This window comes from Pteropus vampyrus, unplaced genomic scaffold (genome assembly GCF_000151845.1).
Source record: "Pteropus vampyrus isolate Shadow unplaced genomic scaffold, Pvam_2.0 Scaffold213, whole genome shotgun sequence".
NCBI lineage: Eukaryota > Metazoa > Chordata > Mammalia > Chiroptera > Pteropodidae > Pteropus > Pteropus vampyrus.
In genome coordinates this window covers 2,649,549-2,663,480 of record NW_011888994.1, presented here as the reverse complement: position 1 = coordinate 2,663,480, position 13,932 = coordinate 2,649,549, and the positions used below count along the sequence as shown (strand labels likewise).

Genomic DNA, 13,932 nt, shown 5'->3' with positions numbered 1-13,932 from the left:
TTCTTAAAAATTGGTTCTCACAATACACTTATAATATTTGGTTACCATCAACTAATTCCTGACAATATTAATATACCTAAAGCTGCTTTTATATAACAGAGTTTTTGAGTTTGAATGCAGAATTCTATGTTTAGACCTCATAGATATCTCTTTTATTAGATTTAATTCCTTATTTAACATATATACACATACATACACACATATATACATATATACACCCTCTCCCAATTCCGATTATATTCTATCCCTCTAATCTAGAGGTAAACATGATCCTAAATTTTAGGTTAATTATTCCTTTGCTTCTCATTATGGTTTTTCTGACTACATATGTATCTTTAAACACACGGAACTTTGCCTATTCTTGAAGTGCAAATAAATGGAAGCATACTGCATGGTTTTTCTGTGATTGGCACATTTTGCTCCACATTGTTTTTGAGACCCATTCATAATTATGTGTAGAGTTGCAGTTCGCTTGTTTTCACTGCTATAGTGTGTATTATTGTATGAAATAATAAAATAGGCAACACAGTTGGATCTTCTTTTTTGAAGTCTGACAATATCTGCTTTTTAATGGGAGTGTTTAGAACATGTATATTTAATGTAATTATTGAAATGGTTGGATTTAAATGTACTTCTTTGCTTTTTGCTATTTGCCTTGTAGCTTCTTTGTTCCTTTTTCTTCTTTTCCTGACTTCTATGAGTTTGAGTAGTTTTTAGTATTCCCTTTTATCTCTATTATTGGATTATTAGCTGTACATCTTTGTCTTTTTTAGTGCCTGCTTTAGAATTTACAGTATGTATTTTAACATCACAGTCATCTTCAAATAATACTTGACATGTAATGTATGAACTATGTAACAGTATACTTCTATTTCTCCCCCTCTACCCTTTGTCCTAGTCATATATTTTACTTTCATATATATTATAAATCTCACAATATAGTGTTATATCTTTGCTTCAAACAATTATCTTTTAAATATAGTTTAAAAACAGAAAAATGTCTTTTATATTTACCTACTTAGTTACCAACCCTGGTGCTCTTCATTCCTTTGGGTAGAACCAAGTAGAGTTTCATCTGTTACCATTTTCCTTTTAACTGAAGAACTTCAACATTTCTTGTAGTGCACGTCTGCTGGCAAATAACTGTATTGGCTTTGTACGAAAAAGTCTGTATTTTATTTTCCTTCAGAATCCTTTTTCTTGATGGGTCTATCTGCATAGTGACCTTTGACAGAAATATTAAAAGTCCTATTTGCTATTTTCCTGCAGCTACTCTTCTACTCTTAGACTCATCTCCAAGCCACGTGGAAAACTAAGAATAAGCCTCCTCTTGCTTTACCACCTGCTTTCCTGTGAATATGCGGCGGCCTGAAAATGAGTGCGAGCCATTTGGTTGTTCTTAGTTTCCCATTTACCTACTCACATTTGTAGTTCTCACCTATCCAAGTGAATCATTTTGGGCAGAGCTCTTTAGAATTTTCTCCCTTAGCTCTTCAGGCAGACATCATATCTGAATTTAGAGGGTTTTTATGTCCCAGTTTCATGATGTCTGGCAAATAGTTTTTACAGAATATGTTTGTGGCCATTCTTTAGTCTTCATATTGATGGTTGTTTTTTTTTTTTTAAAATAAACTTTTTATTTGGGAATAATTTTAGATTTAGAGAAAAGGTACAAAGATAATAGAGTTCATATATTCTCACCCAGATTCCCGTGATACTAACATCTTTCACATTATCATTGTACATTTGTCAAAATTAAGAAACCAACATTGGTACACTACTATTAACTCCAGACTTTCTTTGGATTTCGCCAGTTTTTCTACTGTCTTTTTGTGTGTGTTCCAGAATCCATAGATGGAGTTTTCTTCTGTTTTTGATTCCTTAGGTTCATCTTCGTTGTTTCATGAATGAGTGTTAAATATGTACTCCTTCCACCAAATTCACTGGTTAGCCCCATTACTTTATAAATCATGTACATTTCTATTGCTGAGAGCCAGAGTCCAAATGTCTTGATGACACTGACAAGAGCAAATCACTAGAAATGTTAATTTTATATTTAATTGTTTTGCCATTAAAACCTTAATAAGTTTTTAAAAACCTAATGCAAATGCTTATTCGCCTATAAGTATTTTTATAGGATAATGCTCACTTGCCTGTAACTTTTAACTTTTATGCTTAGTTGTCAGTTTCTCCAAAATATGATGGCCCCTGCAGAAGTGATTCCAGACCTTCAGAGCTATGGTGAACTTTCTGAATTAACGGTAATGAACAACACCATGTTGTTTATTTTAGCAGTACATGATTGAAAACTGTTTTTGAACAGGAATTGCTCATCATAAATAATAAATTCTGAAAATATCTACTAAGCAATTATGATGTGCTAGGTGCAGGTGGGGATACTACGGTAAACAAGTAAGACAGAATACTTAGCTTCGTGAAATGTAGAGTCAAACCCTGCTACTTTGGGGCCAGGCTCTTTCAGTCTTAGAGGTGATTAGCATCTAGGCTACCTGGATTCCATCTATGACATTCATTTGGAGGAGAGGAAGTTCTGACTGCTACTTGGCCATTATGACCAACCAAATCATAAACTCAGATAACAGGTTGACTCCTTTAATCTGAGAAATCTTTGAAAGTTCTCGGGGATATAAGCCACTATCAATTTTACACACAGACAACTTATTAGAGGCTGTATGTTAGGTATATTATGTTTGTCCCACCGTCTTATACAAACTTTGACTTAGAGGATTTTATTTTCAAAGGAAACCGCAAGTGAAAGCAATCTTGAAGATTCAGCAGCTGTTAGTTGTACAGTGCCAGGTAAGGATTTTGAAGCAGCATATGGGATATAGGTATGTATACTTTTTATATGGAGGGAACTTTAAAAGAGAGTATTTATAATTGTGCTTCCTTTTTTCTACCCTCAGAGATGGTCCAAGTTGAAGCCCAGTGGTTTCAGGAGGCCAAGAGTCTGAGTGAGCGACTGAGAGAAGCCTACACCAATGCCAGTTTCTGCCGCATGTCTTTGCTTGAGGTCTCTTCCAGTCTAGCCACTGACCATTCGTTGGGTTGTGATTTGTCCCTTGCTTCAAAACACGTTAGTAGTCCTGTGCAGGAGCCTGTGGTGTTGCCCGAGGTCTTTGCCAACTTGAACTCTGTCATGTGCGTGGAGGGTGAAGCTGGTAGTGGAAAGACAGTCCTCCTGAAGAAAATAGCTCTTCTATGGGCATCAGGATGCTGTTCCTTGTTAAACAGGTTCCAGCTGGTTTTCTATATCTCCCTTAGCTCTACCAGACTGGACCAGGGACTGGCCAACATCATTTGCAACCAACTCCTAGAGACAGAAGGATCTGTTACTGAAAAGTGCCTGAGGAATATCATCCAGCAGCTAAAAAATCAGGTGTTATTCCTTTTGGATGACTACAAAGAAATGCGCTCAGTCCCTCAAGTCATAGAAAAGCTGATTAAAAAAAACCACTCATCAAGGACCTGTTTGTTGATTGCTGTCCATACAAACAGGGCCAGGGACATCCGCCAATACCTAGATACAGTTCTAAAGATCGAGGTATTTCCCTTCTATAACACCATCTATATGTTACGGAAGTTTTTTCCACACAATATGACTCGTCTGCAAAAGTTTATGATTCACTTTGGGATTAATTCAAGTTTACAGGGAATACAGAAAACTCCACTTTTTGCAGCAGCAGTCTGTGCTAACTGGTTTCAGTATCCTTCTGGCCAGTCCTTTGATGGTGTGGCCGTTTTCATGTCCTATATGGAATGTCTTTTCTTAAAGCACAAAACTTCGGCTGAACTTCTCAAAGCAACTGTGTCCTCCTGTGGTCAGCTGGCTTTGAAAGGGCTTTTTTCATCTTGCTTTGAATTTAGTGACGATGACCTTATAGAAGCAGGAGCTGATGAAGATGAAGATCTAACCATGTACCTAATGAGTAAATTCACAGCCCAGAGACTGAGACCAGTCTATCAGTTTTTAGATCCTGCATTCCAAGAATGTCTTGCTGGGATGAGGCTGATTGAACTCTTGGATTCAGATAAGCAAGAAGATCAAGATTTGGGACGTTATTATTTGAAACAAATTAAGTCATCCATGATAACTATAAGTCCCTTTTGTAACAATTTTTTGCAGTATGTCTCCTGCTACCCTTCAACAAAGGCGGGGCCCAAAATTGTATCTCATTTGCTTCATTTGGTGGATAATCAGTCACTGAAGAATATATCTGAAAATGAAGACCACCTGAGGCACCGCCCAGAAAGTTTAGAGTTAGTGCAATTAATTAGGATGTTTCGTCAGTCATCTCCACATTACTCTTCAATGGTTTCAAAACAGGTGCTGGCTCTTGCCTTAAACATTGCCTATCAAAGCAACACCGTTGCTGCATGTTCTCCACTTATTTTGCAATTCCTTCAAGGGAGAACCCTGACTTTGGATATACTTAAATTACAGTATTTTTTTGACCACCCAGAAAGCCTGTTATTGTTGAGGAGCATACAACTCTCCATAAGAGGAAAAATAAGGTGTCCCGAAATAGATTTTTCAGTACTGGAAACATGTGTCGACAAATCACAGGCACCAACTATAGATCAGGACTGTGCTTCTGCTTTTGAACCTATGAAAGAATGGGAGCAGAATTTAGCTGAAAAACGGGAAAACGTAATGAGATTTCAGGATATGAAGCTTAATGCACCACTAGACATCAGCACTGGCTATTGGAAACTTTCTCCAAAGCAGTACAAGATTCCCCTTCTGGAAGTCCACGTGGCTGATAGTGATGGTGTGGACCAGGAGATGCTCAGTGCTCTAATGACAGTCTTCTCAGCTTCACAGCACATTGAACTTCATTTAAATAATAGCAGGGGCTTTATTGAAAGCCTCCGCCCAGCTCTTGAGCAGTATAAGGCCTCTTTCACCAAGTGCTCCATACACAAATCTAAGCTGAGTGCAGAAGAACAGGAACTGCTTCTCAACCTGCCTTCCCTGGAATCTCTTGCAGTCTCAGAGACAAGCCATGTACAAGGTATATTTGAGTATATTTTAGCTGGCTATTCTGATGGTAATTTTATTTGCTCACTCTTAGTTTTAGGTGGATAAAACTTCTGAAATCATGAAACCATAAATACTTGCTGATAGAACAGATATAAACCTTCACTAATTTGTCAGTAATAAGAATCGGCGAAAGGCCTCTAAATAGAATGATTTTCAAACAACGCAGATAAAAATATTAACTAATGAATGTTAATAAGCTCTCAAAAATTTTATTAGTAAAAGAATGATTTATATGTAAAGATGGTGCTTGAGAATCACCCTCACTCTACCTGTTTAATGCAAGGAAGGACTTATATGCTCTGGGAAATAAATAAAAGGGAAAACTCTCCCATTTGTTTGTGTCACCTTTCACTTTTCCAAGCAATGTTTGAGAGTTTTCAGTGTAGGTTTATATTTTTCATTAAATTTATTCCTAGGTACTTCTGTTTTTTGAAACTTGTATAAATGATATATATTTTTTTTCATTTTCTAATTGTTTATAGTATGGCTTTGGTTTTTCAACGGGTTGTTACATGACTAGGTGCTTTGCTTTGTATACATGTTGCCTGAGGATCACTGAACATTTTTTGGATCTGTGGGTTACTTATCATCAAATATATAAAAAATTAGTTTGCCATTTTTAATACTTTTTATTATAGTGAAATACACATAAAACATTTTTCATCATCCCAAACAGAAACTCTGTACCTATTAAACAATAACTCCTTCCTCTCCCCAGCTACTGATAATGTCTATTCTACTTTGTCTCTATTGTCTATTCTGGATATTTCATATGAGCGGGATCATACAATATCTTGGCCTTTTGTGTCTGGCTTATCTTGCTTAGCATATTTTCAAGATTCTTTTATGTTATAGTACAAATCAGAACTTCATTTCTTTTATTGCTGAATAATATTCCACTATGTATACATACATATGTTTATCCATTCATCTGTTAATAGACACTTGCATTGTTTCTTCTATTTAAAAAATTTTTTTTCAATAAATGTTTTAATGAGTATATTAATGCATAAATAATACTTTTTTCTTTTACAGAAACTTTTCTCTTAATTAAAGAAATGATTTTAATTATTTTTTTTCCCCTTTTTCTTCTAGCTCTTTTAAGTAATGCTGCTATGAGTACTGACATACAGATATCTCTTTGATACCTTGCTTTCAATTCTTTTAGATATATACCCAGAAGTAGAATTGCTGGATCATATATTGAGGTACTTCCAAAGTGTTTTCCACAGTAGCTGTACCATTTAATTTTGAGGTACTTCCAAAGTGTTTTCCACAGTAGCTGTACCATTTAATTTTGAGGTACTTCCAAAGTGTTTTCCTACCATTTTACATTTCCATGAGCAATGTGCAGGAACTCCAATTTCTCCACATCCTCATCAATGCTTGTTGTCTTTTTAATCATAGTCATCCTAGTAGGTTGAAGTAGTATTTCATTGTGGTTTTGATTTGTATTTCCCTAATGACGATGTTGAACATGTTTTCATGTGCTTATTTATTAGCTGTTTGTGTCTTTTTTGAGACATGTCTATTAAGTCATGTTTAAATTGTGTTGACTTTTTTGTTCTTTGTATATTCTAGATAGTAAATCCTTATTTGCTGTACAGTTTGAAAACATTTTCTCCTATTCTGTAGATTCTTTTCAATGTCTCAATGATGTCTTTCAGTGAACATAAGTTTTAAATTTTGATGAAGTCCGAGGTATTTATTTATTTATTTTTGCTAGTGCTTTTGGTGGCATATCTAAGAATCCATTGACAAATCTAAGGTCATGAAGATTTTACCCCTATGTTTTCTTCTGACAGTTGTATGGGTTGGCCCTTATATTTAGTGTGTTGATCCATTTTGAGTTAATTTTATACACGGTGCTGGGAGGTAGGGTCCAACTTCATTCTTTTGCATTTGGAAGTCCAGTTGTCCCAGCACCACTTGTTGAGGTGACGTCTTATTCTTGTGAATCCAGAGAGTAGCACAAGTCTCCCCACATACAAAGGTATCCAAGTAAATGCTGCATATAGCAGTATCTTCATATATGTACTTTCTAGAAAATGTTTTTGGGTATATGAAAGGCTTTCATTTGAAAATATGAAAATGCTTAATGAATCAAAATGAGTTCCAAATTTTCAATCTGGAACTCCTTAAATTAATAATAAAAAACTGTGTGTTGCTTTCCAGATCAACTCTTTCCTAATCTGGACAAGTTCCTGTGTCTGAAAGAATTGTCTGTGAATCTGGATAAACAAAATGTTTTTTCAGTCATTCCTGTAGAATTCCTAAATCTCCACCATATGGAGAAATTATTGATCCAAATTTCAGCTGAGGCTGGTCCTTCCAAACTAGGTAAGTAAGCATGGCACTTTGATTTACTTGTTTTTATATCACTTGGAAAAAGTTCTTGACCAATAATTCACTTGAGTTAAAGCTTTTGTGGATGTGTGTGTGTAGCCTGTATCCATGGTAAATTGAATAGCATTTTCAATAAGAATGCAGAGAGCTATCTGTAATTATTGAGACTTTACTACATGCTAGGTATTGTTCCAGGTACTTTACCAATATTAATCTTCATATTCATTAACCTTCATATCATTTAACCTTCATATCCATTCTATGAGGTAAGGTACTATTATTCTCACTTTATGGCTGGGGAAATTGAGATATAAAGAAGTTAGTAATTTAAGGACACCCAGCTAATGAAATGGTAGATCTGTGATTCGAACACAGGAATTCTGACTACTACTAAGTGTGTGCTCTTAACCACTGGTGTACTGGTTCTCCAAAATAATTTGTAGTTATTTTAAGTTGTTTTTACATTGTAACTTACAGATCTGCCCAATTAAGTAGAAGGAAATATGCTGATTGGTAGTGATTGGAAGCATGTCCCTGTTTTTCTTACCAGCCTATCCTCATGGTTGGTTGATGAGCAACTTGTGCAGCCATCTTTCCTAAATATATCATTTAGAAAAATGACTTAGGCATCATCAATTCCTTAGTTTAATAGACTGAACACTAAGGACTGAAGAAATGTAAATTTTATGGAATTGGCATGCAGAGTTGCATGCAATAGAATTCACTAAAACTGGTAGTGGAAGTTTTCTTACATTTGTCAGCAATTTTCACATCAAATTAGGTTTTGTTTCAGAATTGTCATTGCATTTATGTTTCTTTGTATAGTATTCCTATTGTGTAAATGTCATGTGCAAACTTAGAGATGTTAGGATGTTAAAGCTGAAGGTGACTTTACTGATTCAATGCCCTTATTTTACAGAAGAGAAAACTCTTTTGTAATCCCCCAAAAGGGGTCAGTAACTACATGTCCAAGTTCACATAGCTTGCTAGTTCGTTGCAGACCCTGAACCTAAGCTCAAAGTGGCCTGATTCTTGGATCATTACATCATGGTGCTTTAATTCAGTGTTGTTGAACCAAAATAATTATGTGGCTAATCCTGATACAAATTTGCAATCTTCTCTAATTTCTTAAATCATTGATATTTTACAGTTAAATTAATTCAGAATTCTCCAAACCTTCATGTTTTCTGCCTGGAATGTAATTTTTTTTCGGATTTTGAGTCTCTCATGACTGTACTTGCTTCCTGCAAGAAACTCAAAGAAATTAAGCTTTCTGGAGCATTTTTTAAACCCATTCCATTTGGTAAGAACTGTAATCATAAAATTTTGTTTAGGATGCTTCTGTGGCCACAGTCGTTTTAAGCACTTTTAAAAAAATATCCAAATTTTAAACATGCAGTTGATGCCAAGGAACAAAACTATTATAATAGATATCTGATCTTAAATGAATTATCAAATAAGTTACATTTGTTTCTAGAAGTTTAAATATTTCTAGTTATCAGAATTATTTCCTGAGCAAAGATTTGTTTTATCTAGTTATGCTAATTAATTCAATCTGAATTACTGTATTAATTTTTGTCACTTAAAAAAATATTCTTTAATACATTACTTTTTGGTTTAAGAGATATAGTTGACATAACTAGATTTTTGTTTTCCCTTTTACAGTCCTGGTTTTGCCAAATTTCATTTCTCTGAAGATATTAAATCTTGAATTCCAACAATTTCCTGATAAGGAAATATCTGAAAAATTTGGTATGTTTGCAAAACAGTGCCTTTTACTTAATTCTTTATTCTCATCTCCACAAAACCCTTCATCTATTTTGCATTAGTTACAATAAATCATGATATATATTAGCTTCCCTAGCTAATTAGAAGGAAGGGACAGTGCCGCTGAGCTTTTACTTTCCAAATGTCTTGATCTCACTTGATCTCATTCAAAGCAATGTCCTCAGAGTGCCTTATTTCTTAGAACCCATATATGTTATTACAGGAGTATGTAATTTCATTGTCAGGTATCCATTTCAAACATGTTAAGTCTGTGTTGTTTAAAAGGCTTCTGAGATATAAAGAAAACCATCTTTAAGGTTAAGAAAACTCAGTATATAAAAACCTGGATTTAAAAAAATTACAGAAAGAGCCTACTTTATTTTTTGATTACAGAAGTAACAGATGCTCATAGAAAAAAAATTCTGACAGATGTTAAGATAAACTGAGGCATATTAAAAGTTTTAAGCATTTATTTGAGCAAAATGGATTTGAATCGGGCAGCTTCCATCTACTTTCTAGCAGATAGAAAGGAGCTCTGAGAAGCTGTATAGAATGACTTTTATAGGCAGAAGGGAGGAGGGACAGGAATTTATACTAGGTAAAAAAGCAGGTTGATTATTGCAAGGTTACTTCTCTGTAGGGGATGGCAGGGGTCTATCAGGATGATTACCTAATTAGTGCTGCTCAGGCAATTTCTGATTGGTTTGATTCCATTTATGGGAGAGCCAAAACTCAAAATCTCGGTTTGGTGACATGGGGCTTGGCATAAGCAACTCCATTTTGGGTTTCTTGTTCCATTTTTAACACAGGAAAATATAGGTGAATCAGTGAAGATAAGGACTGTTGAGCAGTAGTGCTTCTCAAACTTTGGCATGCTTAAGGATCACCGGGATCTCTTCCTTTTCCTGTCTTTTCTTCCTTTGGAGGTAGCCATGTGGGTGGGGGAGGAGCACAAAGGCTGAACAACCAAGGAGGTTGTTATATGCAACAGGTTCATTAAGCAAGTACACTGAGTATAATGAGAGCCAAGTTTCCTCACTGTTAAAGAATTTATGAACATTGAAAGGGGAAGCTAGAAAGAATTTTGAGGTATTAGAACTGGAAATATTGGTGTAGACTCATGGTTTTTAACCTATTCACACAAATAGATCAATATACACATATATGTAGATATCCATTTATCTCTATATATATCCATACACACACATACATACGTATTTCTCAGCTCAGTCAACTGAAAGACTAGAAGGCACCTTAATAGCAATGAGCACACCAAACACCCAGGTCTTGACTTCTAAGTACTGGCTTCTCTAAAAGGAACCAAGGTTCTTGGAGAAATGTAGGATATAAGAATTGGGACAAGGAAAGTAAAAGATAAGTCTGGAACATTGTTTTATGCTAGAAAGTGTTCAAAACATTTTCACGTGTGAGGCCTCAAATAGTTTTCTAGGCATCAAGTGATCCATAATGTTGCGGCAAAGGAGAGATCAAAGTGAAAGGGAAAGCTAGGAGGGTGGTGGACTGTGAGGTTTTAATGCTGGGAGGTAGATGTAGAAATCACTGAAATAGCGGCCGAGGTGGGATTGAAAGGAAGCGGGCTGAAGGAATTGAGGAGCTAAGGAGAGTATCCTGGAGGCCCATGGAAGCTTCGGTCTAAAAGAGGAAATGGTATGTGATAGGCATTCTGGATTCTACTGCAGAAAAGACTGAATGGGGAAGGGTAGAGGAATGGTTGCCCAGAGGTAGCAATGAAAATTAAGGTGTAGGCTGACCCCTTTCCCTTGCCTTTGGAGAGGAAGAGGAACAGCCTCTCTGCTACCTGGGGCGTGCATAATTTGGAGGCTGTAGATTACCGTTGTTTGGGAATACAGTATGGAAAACAGCTTTTTTTCCCTCTTCCAATAGCCTATACTTTAAGCTCTCTTAATAACCTGGAAGAACTGATCCTTCCTACTGGGGATGGGATTCAGCAAGTGGCCAAACTGATCATCCAGCAGTGTCAGCATCTTCAATGTCTCCGCGTTCTCTCATTTTCCCAGACTTTGAATGATGACAGTATAGTGGAAATTGGTGAGTTAACCTCAAATAGAATGTTTTAGCCTGCATGAAAGCCGGTTATATTATTCAAGTTTTCTGCAGCAAAATGTCTATAAAAACTTTTGTCTCTTTAAAACTTTTCAATCTACTTCTTTAATTTCACTATCTTATTGTTTCCTCTTATGTCCTGTGGATTTAGGTTCACTGTGGCCAGATTTGGAAGTAAAAAATGGTCTCTCATTTGAGACTACAGAGACTCTCAAGTCTGTATTCTTGGCACCTAGCATTTCAGATGCCTGGTGACATACCTTCCATATACTTCTTTTTAAAGTATTTTTTCAAATTGTTAATTCACATACAGAAAAGTACACAAATCACAAGTGTGCAACTCAATGAATTTTAATTTTTTCAGTACCTATCTCTAAAGGTAGTCATGCTACAGCCATGGATTCCAGAGTGAAACCAAAACTAACATTTGCCTAAACTAGGAAAAAGATTTAGCCATTAAAAACAGAACAAAAACTGTGCTAGGTATCCACTTCCAAAGTCAAGTCAACCTAATTGAGGACTTACTGTATGCTGGGCTGTCATATCCTTCAGAGCCCTCAGTAACAGGAGGAGCCTTTCTGGGCAACAGGTGAATAGCAGCAGTGAGAAGACATGGTTTGAGAATGTCATTTCCTACTTTTCATAAAAGGAGAGATGTGGTTGCCACAATCTCTAATGTCCTTTGTCATAGACTGCTTCTTAGACATGCTGCACTTTGACATTTATCCTCCTGTGAGACCAAAAGAGAAGTCCAAATTTGCACAGAATGACAATTCTCACAGCAAAAGTAGCTTCAGTGCTCTAAGGCAGGGGTCCCCAATCCCCAGGCCATGGACCAATACCAGTCCGTGGCCTGTTAGGAATTGCACTGCACAGCAGGTGAGCAGTGGGTAAGCAATTGAAGCTTCACCTGTATTTGCAACTACTTCCCAGCCCTAGTATCACCACTTCAGCTCCACCTCAGATCATCAGGCATTAGATTCTCATAGGAGCACCAGTCCCTGGTGCTAAAAAGGTTGGGGACTGCTGCTCTAGGGCATAGTTTTACTTCTCTGGTTTCTGCTTCTCACTTGAGTTTTTGCCAAGCAGTTATTATTAGCTCTTTGGGATTTTTAAGGAGCTATTTAAAAAATATTTTATTGGGCATTTTCTACGTTCAGTGGTGGTAGTGTTCAAATAACCTAGTCTACCATTATTTAAAAAAAAAAAGTCTATGATTCTATTCTCACAAATGTTTTGCCTTTATAGCTAAGGTAGCAATCAACGGAGGTTTCCAGAAACTTGAGAACTTAAATCTTTCAATCAATCACAAGATTACAGAGGAAGGATACAGAAATTTTTTTCAAGCACTGGACAACCTGCCAAACTTGCAAGAGTTGACTATTTCCAGGAATTTCACAGAATGTATCAAAGCTCAGGCCACAACAGTCAAGTCTTTGAGTCAATGTATCTTACGGCTCCCAAGCCTCATCAGACTTAACATGTTAAGTTGGCTACTGGATGAAGAAGACATCACACTGCTTAATTCCATGAAAGAGAGACATCCTCAATCTAAATATTTAATTATTCACTGGAAATGGGTACTGCCATTCTCTCCAATTATTCGGAAATAGAAGATTTAGCTAAAACCTGCTCAATCAAGAAAATTTTTGTCAACAATTCTAAAAATCTAATTATCCAAAAACATTTTAAATATTGTATTCAAAAGAATATAAAATATGTAAGGCATGTAAGAAAAACAGCTTGCTTATCACTGAGCTTAAGAAATAGATTATTACCAGTACCTCTGAAGTCCCTGAATGATCCTCCCCAACTAAAGATCAGCTCTCTATCATCTAGGATCAGTACTGTTTCCATTCTAACTACGGTAAAGAGTAACAAACAGGAAGAGGGTTGGGGGAAGTCTACCAATCTATCTTAAAGCAACAATATGGAAGTAGTAATCAAGTTATATATCAAATGACTAACTTCAGGGTTTAATCAGTTTCACAGTTAAATGTAAGAGTTCACTTTAACTTCAGTGAATCTTTTGTGGGCAAAGAGGTACTCCTTAATCCTTGTAGGACCTGTTTTGTATATTTAACTGGTATAGTAGAGTTTACTTATACCTTCCTTTTATCCATTGCCAATGTGAAGAACAACTAGGATTTAGGGAAAAATGCTTTTTTTCCCCAGAGGCTTTTGATTCAACATTAGTTGAATCTAAGCAAAAAATGCAGAATAGAATTTAGCATTACTAGAGATTAGCTAAATTTGTGTTCTCTAGAAAATTGAGTCAATGTTTTTTTAGATAACCATGTTTGAGAATTTAACATACGCTATAATGGCCTTAGCATTTTCTTATAAACCCACTCTGCTTGGGGAGAACAAATTCTGTCTCTGCAGTGACTTCATATGGCTCAAGGTATTACATTTAATGTGGATGTCTACATCTATGTCTGTGTCCAGAATTTCACTTCTACCAATTAAGCAGATGACCATTCCCAATACATGATGCTGGCATAAGTTAAAAATTAGGTAAAATTTGATAGAATGTTTTTTCATTTTTACCAAGGTAAAAGCCAATCCTTCCCTCCCATCCCATATATAAAACATACAGACAGTATATATGGTGTGATCCCATTTGTTAAAAAAACACACTCATTTCTAGATGCATTAAGAATTTTTGA

At 35.9% G+C, this 13,932-nt stretch overlaps 1 protein-coding gene across 1 annotated transcript in view; it reads left to right on the top strand.

The window, feature by feature from the left end:
• NAIP (NLR family apoptosis inhibitory protein) overlaps positions 1 to 13,586 on the top strand; it is a 26,159-nt gene extending 12,573 nt beyond the window's left edge. Inside the window, 8 exon segments of the mRNA XM_011372742.2 lie at positions 2,180 to 2,261; positions 2,763 to 2,820; positions 2,928 to 5,036; positions 7,241 to 7,405; positions 8,562 to 8,714; positions 9,077 to 9,163; positions 11,084 to 11,248; positions 12,512 to 13,586. Of these exon segments, the coding sequence (XP_011371044.1) occupies positions 2,180 to 2,261; positions 2,763 to 2,820; positions 2,928 to 5,036; positions 7,241 to 7,405; positions 8,562 to 8,714; positions 9,077 to 9,163; positions 11,084 to 11,248; positions 12,512 to 12,876 (3,184 nt within the window). The 3' untranslated portion in view covers positions 12,877 to 13,586.
• Positions 13,587 to 13,932: the final 346 nt, after the last annotated feature.